The 20,936-nt window shown below is 36.2% G+C and overlaps 2 protein-coding genes across 7 annotated transcripts in view; both read left to right on the plus strand.

Moving 5' to 3' along the window:
* Positions 1-83: 83 nt before the first annotated feature.
* The window catches only part of fcho2 (FCH and mu domain containing endocytic adaptor 2), a 43,072-nt gene continuing 22,219 nt past the window's right edge, over positions 84-20,936 (plus strand). For all 6 annotated transcript variants that reach the window (XM_057353057.1, XM_057353075.1, XM_057353082.1 and 3 more), the window contains exons 1-11: positions 84-309; positions 6,981-7,072; positions 8,304-8,378; positions 9,079-9,220; positions 11,439-11,591; positions 12,934-13,038; positions 13,752-13,850; positions 16,227-16,323; positions 20,175-20,219; positions 20,410-20,479; positions 20,734-20,758. In XM_057353057.1, coding sequence (XP_057209040.1) covers positions 277-309; positions 6,981-7,072; positions 8,304-8,378; positions 9,079-9,220; positions 11,439-11,591; positions 12,934-13,038; positions 13,752-13,850; positions 16,227-16,323; positions 20,175-20,219; positions 20,410-20,479; positions 20,734-20,758 — 936 coding nt within the window. In that variant the 5' untranslated portion in view covers positions 84-276. The remainder of the gene's footprint in view (positions 310-6,980; positions 7,073-8,303; positions 8,379-9,078; positions 9,221-11,438; positions 11,592-12,933; positions 13,039-13,751; positions 13,851-16,226; positions 16,324-20,174; positions 20,220-20,409; positions 20,480-20,733; positions 20,759-20,936) is intronic.
* The window catches only part of btf3 (basic transcription factor 3), a 102,822-nt gene continuing 101,881 nt past the window's right edge, over positions 19,996-20,936 (plus strand). Inside the window, exon 1 of the mRNA XM_057353184.1 lies at positions 19,996-20,000. The gene's annotated coding sequence lies outside the window, so the exon portion shown is untranslated. The remainder of the gene's footprint in view (positions 20,001-20,936) is intronic.

The raw sequence follows: 20,936 nt of genomic DNA on the forward strand, positions 1-20,936 counted from the left end.
AGTTGTGACAACTCCCTGTACCCACTACTGGCGTCGCTGTTTCCCCATAACATTTACTTCAATTAATTCTGAACAAGTGAAGGGGTTGAATTAAGCGAGCGGTGGAGGAGGAGACTTGCGTTTAGAGGGAGGAAAACCGAGCAGAACAGCAGGAAAAAAAGAGAAAAACCACCAGACACAACACCATCAGGGGTTTGAACGGAGGATTAGGTGCCACAATTGAGAGACCATTACAAATAAGAAAAAGAGGTGTTGCGAAGAAGAGAGGAAAGCAAGATGATAACGCCCTATTTCCTGGAAAATTTCTGGGTAGGTTGTTTTGCTCTGTTCTAACGTGGGTTTGCAGATTGTGGAAAACTCTTGAGGCGAACTCTTCTGTCATTCTTAAATTTGGCATGATGTGCTTGATATCTAGGGCTATTCTTGTCTATGTAACGAAACACCGGTAAAACATGGTCGATGCTAGCACGATAGAGGCTACTGGCCTGTTGCCCCCCTCACTTTTCTCGGAGAATAGCGTCCAGCGAGACCGGGGATTGGGCCTCATTACACACCGTCTAACACAGACAGCCAACTAGATTCCACCTCTGTTCAATCTGATTGGCTGTTGGTCGGCGTCTCGGAATGGTTATGGTCCCATTCTGGAACCCGATTGGATGTTACGGCTGTCATTCAAAATCCTGTCCTCCTCGGGCTCTTCCGTATGACGTTAGAAGCAGAGGCCAGGATTTCTTCTAAAGTTTTCATTGCGTTTAAACATTTATATGTAAGGCACGTAATTATAACAACCTGCTTGTTTTCTTGAATAGTATAAAGTCATGTCATTGTTTCTCTGAATTAGTTTGGTTATTGTTACTCCTGACGTGTCCTTCCTTACTATAAGCAACGTTAGTGTAACGTTAAGTTAGTTCTGCAGCTACCAAGTGTGATTTAATGTTCATTTTTCTGTTTTAATAGCAACATGTTGCCTCCCCGAAGTATGCATCCTACATTGCGCATTAGGATAAATAAAGGGGTGTGTGTATTAGGTGTGATCGTGCCACGTCTGTTTTATTATCTCGTACATTCTTATCAAATCTATCTGGTGTTTCAGGAAGTCATATTATGAATAATAATAAAGTGCTCGCCATACAACGTACAGGACGTGAAGTCAATCCGAATTTTATGACCACAAAGCTACTGGTTACATAAATGACTGTGATATGCTGTTTTAGCCTCCTGAAACAATTCTCTAGACATGTGCTTCATATGATGTTGTTTAACCATTAACACAACATTTGATTGCTATTTGGAACCAATAACTGTCAACAGAAGACGGTGAGGAGATGAAGAGAGATGAGGGATTGTAAAGCTGTGGAGACTTGTTCTCAATCAAGTCTTTGTGTTGAGGGCTGAGTGGAACAGGGACGCCTAGCATCAGCTGTGTGCTTGTAATGCAGGGCACAGACATACACTCATATACCCCACATACAGAGAGATATAACGTTACTCCTTCACATCTTCCTCATTTACAACCAACACAACATGCACTGCTACTGAGTACCTACCAAGTTGATCATTTACTGAATGCTTGGTGTCATTTAGCAATTTTACCTGACATTTGGGGATTTGTGGATGTATTGAAAAAGAAATTCAGCTTTTTGATGTAATTGTTTTTCCTGTCATTTGACATGCGTCAACAGTTCGCTAGTGATCGCTATGCTCCTCTGCAATGTATTTATGATCTTTTTAAAATAATGCTGTAATTGTACCTGAATAAGCCCTGGTGCCTAGAGAGGCAGAAGTGTGCAGCAGAAGATATAACATAAATGTACAGCTAAACATATCAAGCTTCTAAAACTAAGAGGAGGGAAGGGCAGGTTGTCAAAATACTCTAGATAATTATCTGCCATGCCCATGACATCATCATTTCTCGAAATTCATCTCTGTCCTTGAGCACCTGACACCCACAGGTGTGAACTTCAGAAACACTTACCCTAAACCCCCCACAACAAAGAAGTGTTTGAAGGAAAGCTTGTCTCACGCTCCCCACAGAAAAACACATGTAACCGCATATTTCCTCTCACCCTGAAGATGTGTTTTTGTTTGTGTGTGTTTTTCTAGTGCGCTTATGACCTTTTCGGATGTCTCACATTCTGCTCTGTTGGTTTCACTGTCGATGTTAAGACTTGTTAAAGTCACCTACAGTATCTGTGGAAATATATCCTAGTGTTGACTGACTCAGTGGATATTCTTATTCGGCTTTCTTTTCCATTCTCAGACATTGGCCATGTTTTTCTTTTTAATTGTTTGTAAAACAATTGAGTTTCCTCATGTAAACAGACATGCGAAGACATGTATGGTACGGTATGCACTGAATAAATGTGTGCCTGTTAAAGATGTTTAAAGATGAAAAACTTTTAGGGTATTAACATTACGTTTCCCGGTATCTGATTATTAAGCTTAGGCTACCCAGCTATCAGTGTTTCAACGCTCTTGTAATGCTAGTGTAATCTTTTCTTAGCATTGCGCTAGGGGCCCAAAAGATTGGGGGTTTGATTCCCAGGGAACACACATACAGAAAAAGTATATACTTTTAAGTCACTTTGGATAAAAGTGTCTGCCAAATGAATAAATGTGAATATCCAAAATGTATAAACAATCAAACTTGATAGTGAATACAATTTTTTTAAACACCTGTGCAAGTGGCTACATTATCTGTTTAGTAAAATGTGGCTTTAAAATAAAAACTGTGGTTATATTGGAGAGGTTGTTTAATGTTCATCACAAACAGCAAATACTCTTTATATATATTTTTTGTCTGATAACAGTGAACAGTCTATTATCAATAAATAATATATTTTTAATATCGATACTGCTCTCTGTAATGGTTAAACGCCTTTAAAAGTATTCAGCCACTGAAAGTCTTTTCATTTTAATGTATTTGAATGTGGTACATTTCCATTGATCCATCTGTAGGACAGATGTCCCGATCACTTGGGTACAGGGAAAGGTCATGTGAGTGACTTAAATCTGTAGTGAAAGCGATGACGTTGAACCTTGACACTGTTCAAGTCTAAATGTTTTGCTTTTGCCCCACTCATTGTTGATTTACCAGACACAGGTTTGCTCTCAGAATTCCAGTGTGATAATCAGTAACTGAGGTATTGTAAGTGTTTGTAGATGCATTACGAATGTCACGCAGTGATAGCAGTTTTCTGTAGTGTAACATGATCATTACCGGTTTCAAAGACAAGGCCTGACACCGTGTCTACACCGGACGCGACCGGCACGACACGACGGAAGACATTAGAAACGCAGTAGAACCCATTATAATTTAAAATTTTGTCCACACTGACTGGATGGAGCCTGTCGCGTCTGGTGTAGACACGGTGTAAGACTAGTCCAGACTAAAATGTATGTTTGAGTCTGAACTGACAACAATCTTAAAATATATCAGTGCCATTGTTTTGTCTCAAGATGAACACCAGTGATGTTATATTCTGAGACACGTTTATAAAAGCTATTTAAATGTAACTTTAATTTAACTAAGGCCTAGTCCTGGCTTAATCTATTTCATACAGGCAGTTTTGATGACCTCATATTTTTATATATAACATATTTGTTGTTATTTGCAAGCCAGCTCAAAAATGATCATTTAAAATACTGTGCTGTGTCATAGAAAGAAAGAAATCTTTGGGACTCTGTGATTAAAGATTTTAATTTTCTGCTCTTCATCACAAATTCAAGAAGCACGTAATGCATACTAATGTCATCACAAAACACGACTCTGTGCTCTGTCTAACTGGTTCCAACAAAAATCCAGACAGTGTCAGCTATGCCAATTTTAGCATGCCTGGTATGTTTATACAAGCTAATGGGTTATGCTAAGCAGATGGCTGTGGAGGAAACCATGCATTAAACCATGCTGTTCATCCCTGTCTGGATGGGTGTTATCTCACCATACAACATTTGGAATGTAGTATATCTCTTGCATTTAAATCCGGAACAGGTTATAGTGGTAAGAGACTGTTGGAGTGCAACACAGTATGATGCTGCCTGTGTTTATACAAATATGCAAATAATGAGATAAAAAATTGGGTTTTAAAAAGAGTTACTTAGAAACCAGTTACAAGTTGCTTAAGCACATGCCAAGGACAGGATAAGGGCCAAAGAAAATTCAAACAGATGTGGGAGTGTTACATGAGAGAAAATACATATCTATATAATATATATATATATATATTATATATAGAGAGAATAGATTTATGGAGGAGGAGTATTTGCTTTTTTAAACATAACCCTTAGGGTTGTTTTGAGATTCCAAGACAAGAGAATTATTTGTGTGTGTGTGTTTGTGCGTGCGTGCGTGCATGTGTGCGTGCGTGTAGGTAAGGCACTAAATATAAGGTTTAAACTTGTGCTTGTGAGCAAAACTTGCACTATTTGAAAATATGTCTAAAGTTGTCTTTGAGGGTTGGGTTAGGGTGTCATAAATCACTGAGTTCCTTACAAATGTGTGTGTTTGCAGGCACTGTCTTTACATAAGGATTCTTACTTTTAACCTCTCCCAATTTGTGAGACCAGTCTTCCCAGCTACATGAACAATAAAAAATATACTCATGTTAACTAGCACTCAAACACACATTTTAACTTGTTTTCTTGTGGCTTATATGCTTTGGATGTAAATATGATTTTTGTTTGGTTTGACTTAGCAGATTTAGTTTACTACTTACATGTACAAACATAAGAACATGCATGTTGTACAAAGCATTTGTAAAGCATGTATGGTAAGCATTTTCTCCATTTCCTCATATCTAGTGCAGAATGCGTTGTTTTAACAAACACTGTGACCATGAGACCCTCTTCTCTTTCCTTAGCAGGTTTCAGATATTCAACGCTTCCCATTCCTTTAAATAACAATGAGAATCTGTGAGATGTAAAAGTGTGTTTACCATCAACAACATAAACAAACGTTATGTTGCCCAAACTTTCAGGAGACCTCCACAAAGAACCATTAACTTTTAAGTAGTTTTCATTTAATTTAATACAATTCATATATATTAAAATATGAATATAAATCAACACTTATACAAATAAAATATAAAATAAATTGTAATATAATAGCCAAACACAGACAGGAAGTTAACTTCGGGCCAGGCGCAGACAGACTTCAGCACTTCCTCTTTTTTATTTCTTTTGAGCATGACAGGATGCCCTTTTGTACAGTAATGTCAGAAACATAGTTTTAGGTAAATAAAAAAGGGTGAACTGAAAAAAACAAAGTATATAGGCCATTCACTTCATTAAATTACAAATAAAAGTACATTAGGCAAATGGAGTTGCAAAGTGCTGGTATACAAGGTGTAGACGCCCCAAGTCAGTTTCCTGAGTTTGTTTTTGTTTCCTATTGTATTTTTTTTATATCAATGCATTCTCTGGTCACTTCTGTAGAGTGCTTCCTGTTGCTGCAGCACACACACACACACACACACATGACCCACAATTGCATATAATCACACAGATCTCAGCTGTCTTTGCTGTACAGGAAACAGACACACACACTGTGTTGTTTGCTGTGTCCACAAAAGCTGATGTGAAAGTCAGTCAAAACTTGAATTAGGAAGCTTTGTAACTAGATCTCTTAAGATATCTGTTCTGTTTAATTTATTTGTACATGCTCTCATAAAAATATTGAATCAATAGTTCTACATTTTTCCCGTTCATGCTATACTGAATTGCTTCAAGTTCTGAAAGAAAAAGGTGGTTGATAGGATTACTATAAATACGGTGAATATTAGAAAGGGATGCACCTATATGTAAATTTGGGCCCATAACCGATTTAGCATTAGAAGCCGATAACCGATATATTGGCCGATATACAGAAGCTAAATATGAATATAAACTTCTGTAAGACTAAAACAAGAGGCAAAAAGTGGACAACTGCTTTTATTTGAAAACATTGACTGGAGAAAACAATGTTCTCTTTTCCCCCGAAAATCATGTACAAGCCTGCTTTACACTTGTTAAAGATTCTTTAACCTTCAAACTTTTCTGGTATATTTTTTTATTTAATAAACAAATTATATATGTTCTTCCAGAGCAACCCAGAAATATTTTCTTAGTAGCCACAAGTCTAACAGGTCTCAAGACAGAAAGCATGCAGACAGCAGTCCGATTCGGTCTTGACCAATACCGATATGGCCGATCATTTGTCGTGCATCCCTAGTGAATATGCTTATGAATCCGTCAGAACAAGCAATTTTTTCTTTGTACTTAAGTGTGCCAAACCACACGTATTTGCACAGTTTGAGAAATGCACATATAATAGCATAGCAAGTTTGTTTTTTCTTTGGATTTTCTATATTATTTCCAAATTAATGTCTATAGGAAAAAGAAGTACAAAATGTTATTGAGTCTTTGCACATTGGCATAGATGACAGATGTGTTTATAGTCACTCAGAGCAGATATGGCCAGCAAGCACACAGGAGAATAGGAGGAGACTGAAAATAAAGAACTATGTAATAGTAGCCTAATGTGTAAATGTATATTCTTTGTGTTGTTAACCTAGCTGGCTTACATCAGTCATCCAGAAAACTTTTCTTTTTATGCCACCAATAGTCTGCAAGCATCTTTTATCTTATTCTATAAGGCTTGTATCTAAATAAGCATGACACCATTAGGCGGGATTAAGTCTGAGGAATGCATCAATTTACTACTTGCATTTTGAAAATGCTGATATTTTTAGTGACCGAGACCCTTTACATGATTCAGACCGAACTTGGAGCACTTCTTTTTTCATCCAAGATGGTAAACTAAAAACTAATGCATTGACTCATTGATGATAATGGTAGATCAGTCTGCTTTAAAGAGTCAGGTAGCTACCATTCAGCCTGGATAACAGTTTTGTGTGTCTCCTTTTCTTCTCATCTGTAAGAACTAATGTAATTATGTGTTGTTTATCTAGTGTTTTTAATATTATTTTTCTATCTTTTGCCAGGGCGACAAAAGCAATGGGTTTGACGTACTGTATCATAACATGAAACATGGCCAGATATCCAGCAAGGAGCTTTCAGACTTCATCAGAGAAAGGTAATGCTTCTTTTTTAACTACTGAATTATTTTGGTGTGTCCATTTGTGTATGTAGGAGAGACGAGAGGGATAAAATACCTTATGTTACTCTTCATTTATAACATTCAAATGAATTCATTAATTCAGACATTCATTCGTCCACAACACTTATGTAATGTTATATACAGTGATCACAGCTTAGAGCATACTTCACTAATTTTAATAATAATAATCATTTTAATAAATATAATAATAATAATATAATCAAGTAAAGTTCTGCCAATTACACTGTCCGAACAAACAGATCAGATTTCATCACTTGCAATATGACAGTGCAAAAAAGACCTAGAAATTTGAAAAGCAAATGCATTGCAGTGTAAACAAAGCCTGTGACTCACTACAAAAATGTCTATTTCCACACCTTCAAAAACCACGCCAGTCAGTAATGTTAAGAAAACTTCCACAAGAGGGCATTGCAAAAACATCCTCAATAAGTTCAGAGAATAAAGCTTTTCGTAATTCCATTTTTTCATAGTTTCTGACATATTCTATCTTCACAAAAGAATCAGTTCACCTGTCCAAGGGTCAAACATTCTGCTTAAAATCTAACCTGTCTCATTTAAAAAAAATGCATGCAAACATGTATCAAGTACATATTTTCCAAAGGAAACTATTTAAAGCGTTTCTCACAAGACCATCCAAATAGTTTGTTCGGCCTGCATCAGGTAGTCCAAAACCGCATCATTCATCAACATCCTCTCATCTGTGATGGTCCAAACAGTCTTGTGAACATCATGACTGACAGCAGTATTTTGAAATACCACTGCATCTTTAAAATAGATACCCTGCAAGTTTTCTTTTTTAATTACGTTATTTTATTTGTCAATGCTATTATAAGAATTTATTCAGGGTCTGGTAATAAATTATGTAAGAAAATTGTTGTGAGACGGATGGACTGTATGGAAAATGTGCGTTTGTCTCCCCCTTCTGGACACTTTACGAGTAAAAGAATAATCGTACTGATTTGTTGGGATTATACTCTTTTTATCTTTGGGACATTTCGTGGCCAACAAATGATGTTTGTAGTATTGACAATTGGCAGTATATCTTATTGTTAAATAGTACAATTACATGGAGTTAAATAACACATTTAATGGATTAAAAGTGATGTGCATGTCACATTACATGATGACAGTATTAAGAAGACAAGTTTGATAGATTAATTCACATATTTCCCTTTTCTTTTCCCAGGGCCTCCATAGAGGAGGCATATTCAAGATCAATGTCCAAACTGGCTAAGAATGCAAGCAACTACTCTCAGCTAGGGTAAGACCGCTGTGTGTGTGTGTCGGTTTTATATCCCAGTGGGGTTCATTACGAACCCCTCTTTAATAATATATTTATAATGAGTTGGAAAACCCACATCAGTTCAACCTCTCTGGAGGTTCATCACGAAACAACCATGAAAGCTGAAGTTCACTACGAAACAAAAAAGAATCTCCACAGCTGTTTGCTGTGCACTTTTTCACATCGCTTACCTGAACATTTTGGAATCTTTACACTGTAAAAACTTTATTCTGGCAAGCTTACTGTACTTTCCTGTTAATGCTAGACGTATTGCTACTCTGGCATCACTTCATAAGCTACATCAAAAGATCTGCAGGAAAAAAAGCAATTAACTCTTTGTTATTTTTAATATGGTCTCCAAATTGCCAAAGTGTTCGTAATGAATACTCAAATGTTTGTGTGAATGAAAGTATGCTTTCCATCTGTGTACAGTACTTTATTTCCAAGGACATTCATTTCACTCCCTAATATATTATCGTGTCAATACAGACATTATAGTCCCATTAAACCTTTTGCATTTTGCTAGTACTGAGCTCTTTCCATTAAAAACACCCAGGAGCAGTGGATAAATCTGACATTGAGAGAATAAACATGCCGTGGTGTTAAATCACCAATCATGTTGAACACATTTTCTATTTTATTTGTGCTATGTGAGAAGAGTATTATATTTGTTCCGCAGGACATTTGCACCAGTGTGGGATGTGTTTAAACAGTCCACAGAGAAACTGGCTGCGTGTCACATGGAGCTGGTCCGCAATCTGCAGGAGCTCATCAAGGAAGTCCAGAAATATATAGAGGAACAAGCCAAAAATCATAAGAAGGTATGATGGCTGCCGTCATCTTTGGCCTTTGATTAATTTCCATGTTAGTTTGCCCGTAGCATGCCACATGCTGAAGTGTAAACCTAATTCTTCATATTTTCAACTAAATGAGGCAATGTGCACACATGGCACTCTTTAAAAGAGGTCAGGGGTCTGGATTAGAGTTACTGTAAGCAAAAACTTTAAAGACAATCTTTCTTTGGAATGACACAGTAAGGCCCTTCATTAAAAATTCATGTTAATCTTTAAAAAAAAAATTGAATAGAAAGGGTTTTTGGCAATTGAAGCATTGATTCAATGGTCTCATTCATAAAACAAGACCACTGAAAATTATCGCACACATTTTGAAAGCTTCTCACAAAAAATCATGTCTAATTCTTTTAGTTAAAAAAGCCTCATTACTTTATTTCTGACTTCAGTTGACTACAGTGTGCTGCTGTCAGAACACTACAGGTTTTGTAAAAACATCCTAACAAGACCTTGCATAATGTAATAACATGGTAACACTTTACAATAAGGTTCCATTTGTTATGTAGGAATAGTTCACCCAAAAATGACAATTCCAAACTTTAATAAATTTCATTGTTCTGCTGAACACAATGGAAGATATTTGGAAATGTTCCCCCATTGACACCCATAGTATTTATTTTCCCTACCTACTATGGCAGTAAATGGGGGGTGAGATCTTTGGTTACTGACATTTTTCCAAATATCTTCCTCTGTGTTCAGCAGAACAAATACATCTATACAGGTTTGGGACAACCTGAGGGTGAGTAAATGATGACAGAATTTTCATTTTTGGGTGAACTATCACTTTAAGAAATTGTTATTTACCAAACACAAATGATGTATTTTTGATGGGTGGGGGGAATATAGAATTACCTAATAGATGGGCAGGGCTAAATTAGTTTTTTTTTTATGAAAACCAACCATTTTTGTAATCTTAAAGTTACAGTAGTAGCTCATTATACATTTATGAGGCGTTTTCAGCCTAGTGCTGCGATAAAACATTAAACAATTTTCTACCTGTCAGACAGTGAGGGTTCTGGAAGTGGGCAAACATGCCAGAAATCCCTTTTCTATTGCTTCTTAAACTAATGCATGCTTTGCTTAGTATGTTTGTGTTGTTTTTGTGGTAGTTTTTTTTTTTTTTTTTTACAAATTTTCATCTAAAAATGGTAGAAGTGAAATAAAACTTATCTTTAAAACCATACATTATTTTTAGTTCGGACCTTGTTTTTATTGCAATTAATTTAGGAATTAATCTTTTTCATTTTATTAATCATGATTTCATTAATAAACTGATTTCATGTATTATAGGAACAAAAACACAGCAATGTGCCAAGTAGAATCTGCACAAAGAATACTGCCTAGAGAATGATGACAAATGATTTAAACTTAAAAGATTTTATAATTATTTTTCACATTAAACTAGCAAGAACAGGTTTATTTTAACATTACGACAGGGTAATGTGGGGGAGCTCATGTAAATAGACAATGCAAATAATGGTTCTAAAATTGGCATCATTCATCTTGTATTTAAGTGTTCTGTAACATTTAGTGTCGTGGAAATATATCATAGCATTATCTAATGGATGGGTCCAATTTTTAACAGATTTTCATATAGATTCTGGGCTGACAGCTGATCTCATGCATGTTTATTATTCAGGTATAGAATAGTCCATTAGCTACAGTATAACATCATCCTATCAAGTGTTGCATGACTCATTGCCTATTTTCTATGATGTCATTTTTTTGTTTAGCATTGGATAATGAACTGTTTATAATTCATCTCTGCTCAAACATAATTTTCTGCTTTCGTTAGTTTATAAAGATATGACGTTACACTTTATTTGAAGGTGTCTTTGTTACAGGATAATTATACAAATGCAAAGTTCTGATTAATATTAATAAACAGCTTGTGCTTACTATAAGGCTAGGTTTAGATTTAGGTTTAGGATTGGTTTGACATTTACTTTTATTGCAGTGCATATGTAACATGTACTGTATAAGAAGGACACTGAATTTTCAAAAAAGTCACGTTACAAGTGCTACCGAGATGCTTGACTGAGTCTTGTTTTGTTACCAAAATATTTTGCTGCATGTAGGCTACAGCAGTTTTTCATTAGCAAATAAGCAAATGTAAATACACTGTGTTCTAAGCAAATCTGCGTTATAAGTAAATATTGCAAATAAAAAGGCTGTTTCTGGCTTGCAGACAAAGGAGGAAGTGGCGTCCACACTGGAGGCTGTGCAGAATATCCAGACTGTGTCACAGGCCTTACAGAAAAGCAAGGAGAACTACGTCAGCAAGACCCTAGAACAAGAACGCATGCGCAAAGAGGGAGCCACACAGCGCGACGTGGAAAAGGTACTGAGACAAATGTATTCTTAAGTATTGTTTTACTAAAGAAAATGCAGAATCAGTTCCTTTAAGTATCGACTGAAGAGACATTAGAGTCTCCCTCATGTTTTTGCCCTGGATAGTTTATGAGAAAAAGGCTTTTTTGTTTGACACCAAATGAAAATTGTGATGTATTTAATATATTTAAATGTGATTTGCAACCTATTACAGTTAGTACTGCTAATATATACAGCTTGTGATATATTCACAGGCTTTTTAATATAGCATTGTGAATGTAATGGTCCGATTGTCATCACGGTTGGTAAAGCCAGAGTACTTTTATTTTGTAAAATCATATATCCCATATATATATTTCATACATCGTTTTAACTTTACCCCTGTACTTTGCTTCCCTGTACTCACTGTAAAGCGCCCTTGATACAATGCAATAGGAAAAGCGCTATAGAAATTAGGGATGCACGATAAATAATCGGCCATATCGGTATCGGCGGATAAATGGTCGTTTTTAATGTTATTGCGTTATAGCCGATAAATCATAAATCATTTCCTCTGGTTAAACTTCTTCAGCTGCACGCTGCTCACAGCTAAAATACAGTACAGTAATGTCTTTCTGTCATGATCATTCACTTACTGCTATTAGCAAAACATTGTTGCTGTAGATACGGTATGTAGATAAAGTATTTATGAATGGTTCAATTACATCGTTCTGTCTTGAGACCTGTTAGACTTGTGGCTATTAAGAACATTTTTTGGGGTTGCTCTGGAAGAACATCTTTAATTTGTTTATTAAATAAAAAAAGGTTAAAGAATTGTTAACTAGTGTAAAGTAGGCTTGGTACATGATTTTCAGGGGGAAAAGAGAACTAATGGTTACCTTGTTTTCTGCAGTCAATGTTTTCAAATAAAAGCAGTTGTCCACTTTTTGCCTCTTGTTTCAGTCTTAAGGAATTTTATATTCATATTTAGATTCTGTATATCGGCCATATATCGGTTATCGGCTTCCGATGTTAAAGAATTATCGGTTATCGTTATTGGCCAAAAATTACGTATCGGTGCATACCTTGTAGAAATCATTTTAAATTCAACTGAATTGAATAAAATAGCAAAATTGGAAGTACCCCTTGCAACCTAGTTAAACACACTAGGGGAATGCCCTTGCCTTCTTGTGATTCACTGCCAAAAGGAAATGTCTCCATAATTAAAGTGCTGTTGCCTGTCATGCATTTCACTGGCAATCTCACAGTTAGTTTAACAATTATTGTCGACACACACCCTTAACAGTGTTTACACTTGTAAATTTCACATGATCTTCTGTAAAAGTCTTGCATTTTGTCACGTGTGTTTGTAGGCTGGATTGAAGGTCAAGAAAGCCACCGAGGCCTATAAGTCATACGTAGAGAAATACGCCACTGCGAAGACAGAATTTGAGCACAGAATGACAGAAACCGCACAGGTATGACTGCGTATTAATGTGATGTGCTGAGATGGTTTATTGTTTTCTGTACTGGATGTGTGTGATTTATTTTTGAGCGTTTTTATTACATTTGAAATGATCTATTAGTTTGGATTAACGGTATTCAAACACTACACATAGATTTTTCATTCTCAAACTAGAGCGATGGAATTCCTAAAGGCACAAAAACTCTTTATTGATGCTTCCTCATCTGATCCACAGACACATGCACAAACACTTTTTTCCTTGTGGTCACGCATGCTCTGCCTCATACTGTCATTATCTTGTTTCCACTCATTTCCTGGTGTTTTTCCTCATCTTCTCCTTAAATCTTCTAAAACCCAACTGTCAGTCTGAGAGGAGCGTAAACAGCAAATCAGGCATACGGCCATTCCTTATACACATGCAGTCACACGCACAAGCTTATTCATTATCACTGTGTTTGTGTGTGTATAATAGTGCTTCTTAGCCACCCGGACCACCCGGATCAGCTATTCATAGAATTGTGCCAACAACATAAGAAAGGGTCTTATGTAGACACGCACATGTGGTGGAAAGAGATTCTGGTCTGATGTATCATTTCTAATGTCTGCTTTCATCTGATGCAGTCTTTCAGCATGGCTTTTTTCCATAATGACTGAAGTAGTATTCGGTCTAAAAATGCTTTTGAACGGTTTGAGAAATAATTTGAAGGTTTTTTGTGTTGCGTACAGAAATTCCAGGGAATTGAAGAGGAACATATCTTGCGTTTGCAGGATATTATTCATTCGTACTCGCAGTCGGTTGAGGAGACGCACATACAGATTGGAGAGGTGAGCAGACAAACGCACACATTATTTACTGTATATTATTACATTATGTACTTTACTATAGCAAGATATAAATCTGTATACATATTTATATAAATTCATAATAATATTTATATTCATATAGATATGAGACATGAGATATGAGTTCCTTCTTAGAGCTATAGAGGGCGCCAGACACTCTCATATAGATGGTTTTAAAGCAACAACATAAACAAACATTACTGCATGCACCTTTTTGTGGCCCAAAGTAACTTCCGGTACACATCCGCAAAGAGTCCATGTAGATTATTTCTGATCACAATCAAAAGAAATAGCAAGTAAATTACATTTGCTAGCAAGTTAAAGTATGTCTAGCCAGTATTACTTTGGGTTACCGGTAGAAGAATTGTTACTTGGCTAAACTTAAATGCGACAAAGTTACACGACCCATTCAACAAATTGTTTATTCAATAAATTAACATACAATTAAATTCAGCAAATTGTTTATTTAATACAATTATTATACAATAAAATATTCATATACATTAATATTAATATAAATTAAATAAAATATAAATAGTTATATAATCAGCCACTAGCCAGACCGATCAATAAACACAGACCGGAAGTTAACTTCGGGCCAGGTGTGTGCGTCCGACGTAACCGTCTACACACAAAGTAAAGCAAACATCATATTGCTTATAAATTGTCCTCATTTTTAATACTAAAATTATTTTCAAATTATTTACACCCTATTAATAATTTTAATACACACAGGCAACTCATACAACTGGTTTATAAATGCACCATCTCATTCATAAACACACAAAAAACAAGAGTAAGTCATAAAGACTAAAAACGTCTCTGTTAGCCCTTTTGTTGACCACAGACCCGTTGCATGTGCTTGAGCCCGGAGAAAATCAGATTTGGATTTGTAGATCATTTTAACGTGGTTACTACATTTATTCAATTTCTGTGCATATTTATGAGTAAAAATTCCTCTTTGAAGTGCATGGGCATTATTAGCATATGCAACACTTTGTGTGAGTGTTCGTCTGTACATAAGTCCTGAGATCTGGATGGAAGTGTAAAATATGAAACAGACCACACGAAGACACATCAGGTGGTGCTTATTCTGTACAGATATTCTCACCCAGCTACCCGTCATGTGTCTCAAATGAGTATTAAGCTAGTTTCTTTCTTTTTCCTATTTCCAGATTTAAAGTTCACCCAAAAATGAACATTCTGTCATCATTTACTCACTCTCTTGTTATTTCAAACCTGTATGACTTCCGCAGAACACAAAATAATATATTTTGAAGAATGTTGGTAACCGAACAGCACTGGCCCCCATTCACTTCTATTGTATAGACACAAAACCAAATTCAAGTCAATGGGGGGGAAATACTGTCACTGTTCTAATCCTCAGTGTAACTCAGCTCCAAATCCTCTTAGGACTTAAAGCATTGGGAGTGGAAGCTATAGAAATCATATGATATGGACAGTGTTTGTTTTTTAAGTGTCCTAAAGAGTTTTAAAGACCTATAGATCTTGGCTCGGTCATGGCCCAAGATGCAGGGATGGACTCTTTCCCTCCGGTGACCCTACAAAGAATAAGCATATTTACAGGATGCATGGATGCCATGCTTATGTTCATGGCTGGTCTTTAGTAGCTGGTAAATATGTTTTTATGGTTAATTCTATTAACCAACATGACCGAGAGAGTCATTTGTTACGCTGCTTCTTTAAGGCACAAGCCACTCCAGATGTAGCAGTAATGGATGCTCTTGGATGTGTGTGGTTGCACACGTGCCAGGATGGGTGGATCATTGCATGGATCACTGAGAAACGCGGGTAACCAGCTAAACCCCACTCGTGATCAGTACCATTGCAACTGTTTCCCATCAACAAGGAATTCCCAGCAAAAACGGGTCACAAGCTCCATTGATTAAAGGGAGTAATTTCACCCCAAAATGAAAGTTCTGTTATTATCTACTCACCCTCGTGTCATTCCAAACCTGCCTGACTTACATCTGCACAACACGAAGATAATTTGAAGAACGTTGGTAACCAAACAACATTGGCCCCCATTGACTTCGATTGTGTGGACACCAAACCACCATGACATTTCTTAAAATATCTTATTTTGTGTTTCACGGGAGAAAGCGTTGAATCACATTACGGGGACTAGATGATGACAGAATTTTTATTTTTGGGTGAACTGTCTCTTTAAGTCCCTGTCTATACTTTGATACTACTGTATTATAGTACAATAGTATATTAATCAAATACAGTTTTTTGTGGTTTTACTGGAAATAAATGCTTCAAAAACAGTGATATAAATGTTTGTATAAAGCCGTTTTCTGAATGCATATCTCATTTTTATTCTGCATTTTTAAGGTGCAACAAGAGTTTGTGAACAACATGGAGAACACTTCTGTGGAAAGCCTCATACAGAAACTGGCAGAAAGCAAAGGGACGGGCAAAGAGAGACCAGGTAACACACTCACAGCATTCATCTTCAGCACGGTGTTGCTCCTGATATGATTAACAAGACTGAGGTAATAAATTCATTACCAACCGACAACACGGCACATTTCTGTGGGGCATTAGAAAAGAACATTAAGATGCACTGGAGACACATTAAGTGTGTGTTTTGACTTGATTACTGTAGCATGGAGGTGTTTACACTAGAGGTTTTGCCAAGCTGTGACCCTTACAGGGTTTTTAGCCCAGGTTTGGGGCAGCGCTGACCCGTCACATGTTAACAGTACCGTCACATGCTAAGTGGAATGTCAAGCTCGCCCACCCTAACTCCAGATTAAGTCAGTTGAGCTTGATCGAGCTTGACACGGCTACAAGTCCCCCTGCGCACTCCCTATTTTTTTTCGGTTATTCCTTCACGGTCTTTTGTTTGACCTCCTGCTTCTCCTTCCTTTCGCAGGGTGCGATTTTTTTTAAACGGAGAACATAATCCAGTTTAAGGCTAAAGTCAGTAAACCTAGTTTTTAATATAAACAAATACGCTGCCTTTTGTCACGACTGAAACCAATTTTCTCACATTATATTAGGTCGCCACTCTCAGGTAGCCCAATTATACTTCTTATGAACGTATAGTGACCCACAGGGGTCCAGACGCGACATTCGGGCTCTCGGTCGCCCTTCATTTGTTTTGACAGCAGAATTAATTGAGGCTAAAAACTGTTTCGGTCAACAAAACATTCTTTCCCCCATATCAAGCTGTTCATTAGGGATTGCGCCGCTGTCAGAGCAATAACCTGTGCGGCATGCTGATGAAATCAGAGCAGCCCTAGCCGCTACACAGAGAGAGAAAAAGGTTGAACAAACTTTGTACCACGGAAACAATCCCGAAGTGACACGCTGGGCTTTGGGGAGGTGGCTTGAGCAGTTCAGCGGTATCCAGCTGGGCCGCAGGCTGGCCTTCAACCAGACACGCAAACTCTCCTTCTCGCCGCTCCACAGCCGAGAAACCACGCTTGGGATATGCTATTTAAAAAAACATCCTCGGTTAATGCATGACTGCGTGCATCTCTCGTATACAAACAAACATGCTCGTGAGCACACGAGTTTACCTTGCTGTCTAAATAAACGCATAACATTGACCATTTTTAAATAGAAAATATGCTAGGTCATTTTGAATCCAAACCTTTAACTTGTATAGTTTACCTTACTTGTTTTTTGCCGTTTAGATTTAACTTCTTGGGGCATTTTTAGCGATGTTGTCCTTAAAAGCATGCTTTGTTTTAACCCATACTTTATGCAAACCAGTCTTTTGTAAAGCAGTCTTTCTGTTTAGACACATTTAAACAAAACCTCATTTTTCCATATTTCGGTGGCATTGTTGTGTTTAATGTTTGGATTTGTGCGCATACTGTAAATATTGTTAGATGGAACCCAGGAGAATTGCCATTGCGTTTCCTCACTTGATGTCAGATGGCACTTTTTCCTCAGTTTTAGTAACTGCTTGGAAATCTCATTGAAATCTTGATTCGTTTGATTTTTTTTAGACCGGTTTGGACAGGTTTGCTTATTGTTATAATGAACATAACAATTCAATAATGCCATATTTACATTTAACATTTATTCATTTGGCAGACATTTTATCCAAAGCGACTTACATTGCTTTATACTATACATGTGGTTCTGAGTATGTGCAATCCCTGGGATCAGACCCATGACATTGGCGTTGCTAGCGTCACACTCTAACCACTGAGCTACAGGAAAGCTATAATGATATAATAAAGCTATAATATAAAGCCATATAATGAAACAGTTGTAATGTTTTGTGTGTTTGCACACAACTTTGGCTACACTTATCTGAAAAATCTCCAAAAGTTTCCTTAATCTGACAAATTCTCCTTTAAAGAATATGCGGCCCTTCCTGTAAAAACATTGATAGTAATTTTTTGTGATTTCTGTTGTATACATAAAACCATTCTACATAATGTAAAGAACATACATATATAATTGTGATATTAATGTTGATATTGATATCTTTGATATTGACTAACGGCCATGTCAAATATTAAAATCAATGTTTAGCAAGCCATTTTTTGTGTGAAATAAAATGTAACGTGTCAATAAATCCCATGACTAATTTGATGCTCTGAATCTAATAATTAGACTTTGAAACACGTTCATATGTTTTCAAGATAAACTGTTCTCCTTTTCTGTAAAACAAAATATATTTATATAGCTTGGTTGGCAAGTGCATTATTCATGATGTTTCTAATCATGGGTTTCCTTCTAAGTACAACCGTGGAAAAAATTACGAGTTTTTCTGAATTTACTATTTATAGAAATATATATAGGTAAAATTGTCATTTTGTTTTCATTTGTTTCATTTTTTTTAAATATCGTTTCTATTTGCATTTATTTGTAGAAATTGAAAACTGGACAATAACAGAAAAGATGCTCTGTATTTTTTCAGACCTCAAATATTGCAAAGAATCAAATACTGCAATTTACTTTCAAGCAATACAACAGTAATATTTGTACATGTATTTAAAAAAAGTATAAAAGAAAATATAAAGTTATATTTTTTTAGAAAAAAAAAATTATGTAATAACCTGGATTTTTATCACAGTTTTCATGTGTCTTGTTATGCTTTCCGTCTTTTACCTGCTGTTGGATGACTTTGTCACTCCTGAGGTTTAATATCGTTGAAATTCAACAGACACTAGACTGAAAGGGCCACAATACATCTGGAGATGCTGATTAAATACAAATTTGGAATGGTCTCTTCATTTTTTCCGCGGCTGGATCTGTATCGTGATTTGGCATTGTATGACTCTTTTATGTTAAATTATTCGGGACCGAGAAATCAGTGTGTGAGCTGATCTGGTACAGTAGAGTAAATCAGTCAAACTGTATGAACATCAGTGTGTGTGTGTGGTGTGGGCCTGTCGTGACTGCGTTTAACAGTGCACGCGAGGTCCGGCGTTCTCCAGAGAAACACTATTGAACCGCTTGAGTTACACATCACACACTATTGTTTTTTCAGGTCAAGACATTTTCTGTGTTATGAAAATTGCGCCCCAGGCTCTCTCGCGAGGGTCTGGTAGTAGTGAAACGCTGTCTTAGGTTTTCTTTTACAAGCATTAGCTTTTACTCGCATTAACAAAAGAAAACCGCTATTAAGGGCTCTTGGAGCACTGAGGGGCATCTCTCCTCTCCACAGCTATAGTCACGAAACCACAGAATTAATATTTATATTGCTGTTCATGGTATTTATTGAGAGTGTATTGACCAACTATCGTGACCTCAGGTTAAGGTTACGATTGGTTAGTTCATGTGAATCCTGTATTCCTCATTCTGAAATTGATCAAATAAAAACTCGTCTTTGTGGTGTTAGGTCATGAATTAATAACCAACTGCAAAACTCTGTCAGATTGTTCAATTAAATTCTTTCATCCATGCGTCACTGTGGAAATGGGTCACGTTAAAAGTGTAAAAGCTTAGAGGTGAATATGCAAAATTCATGAGTAGGAAATGAAGCGTGAGGTTTGTTGTCTTTTACGGCATTTATGTGTAAATTCATATTTTCAGAAACAGCACTTTTATACACGATCACCACATTGTGTCGATTGAATTTGTATATTTGTTTGACACAGTATGTACAGTATGTGTACAGTATGTGTGCCTGCGAGCGTGTGTTGCGTTCCAGCTGTAAAATAAAACGATCAAACTGAAAAGGGACGTCAGATCATGCTTACTGCCGCCAGACCCACTGAAAATTCTGTACATAATAATATGGTATTAATATTGTTGTCCTTCAATTCATAGTACTATAACGCATCAGTATTTGTTTGTCTGATTGCATTACAGGGCCCATTGAATTCGAGGAATGTAATGTCTCAATCGCCACTGAAGGTCTGCAGGATTTTTTTCTCTGCTTCATTCATTTTCATTATTGTTAGGAGCAAAAATGTAGAAAACGTAATTGATCTTTAATTTCTTGTTATTATATCTCTTTACAGTAGTTTAACTTGAGCCTGAACATATGTTACAGATGCAAATATATATTTGTTTAGATTTTTGACATTGATTACTGTGTGTTTAGTTGCCAAACCTCGAAAAAGAAAGACCTTCGTCATACCAGGTCGACGGAGAGACAAAGACACAGATTCCACGTAAGTTTTAATGAAGCAATCTCACTTTGTTTTTATTTAAAAAAAAAAAAATCTTAGTAAAATAAAATTCTAATAAAATAATTGATAATAAATTCTTAATAAACATAAATTTGGTCAAATATATTTTGACTTGACCATAAAAAGGAGTAGTAATATGCAATTAAAAAAAAATATTCCAAATATTTTAAATAGTTTTGATTTTGCATTTTTGATTTGTCGTTTATTTTTATTTCAACCTTTTTCTGTGTCTTTAGGGAATCAGCTGAAGTAGAAGCTGTTGTAAGTATTTTCAAATGTTGAAACAACTTGACAACAAATTGAATTGAGACATTAAATTATACGATATTAAACATACTCTCTTAAAAATAAAGGGGCTTAAAAGGTTCTTTACAGCGATGCCATAGAAGAACCATTTTTTGGTTCCACAAAGAACCATTCAGTCAAAGGTTCTTTGAAG

Source organism: Triplophysa rosa, linkage group LG2, assembly GCF_024868665.1.
Source record: "Triplophysa rosa linkage group LG2, Trosa_1v2, whole genome shotgun sequence".
Taxonomy (NCBI): Eukaryota; Metazoa; Chordata; class Actinopteri; order Cypriniformes; family Nemacheilidae; genus Triplophysa; species Triplophysa rosa.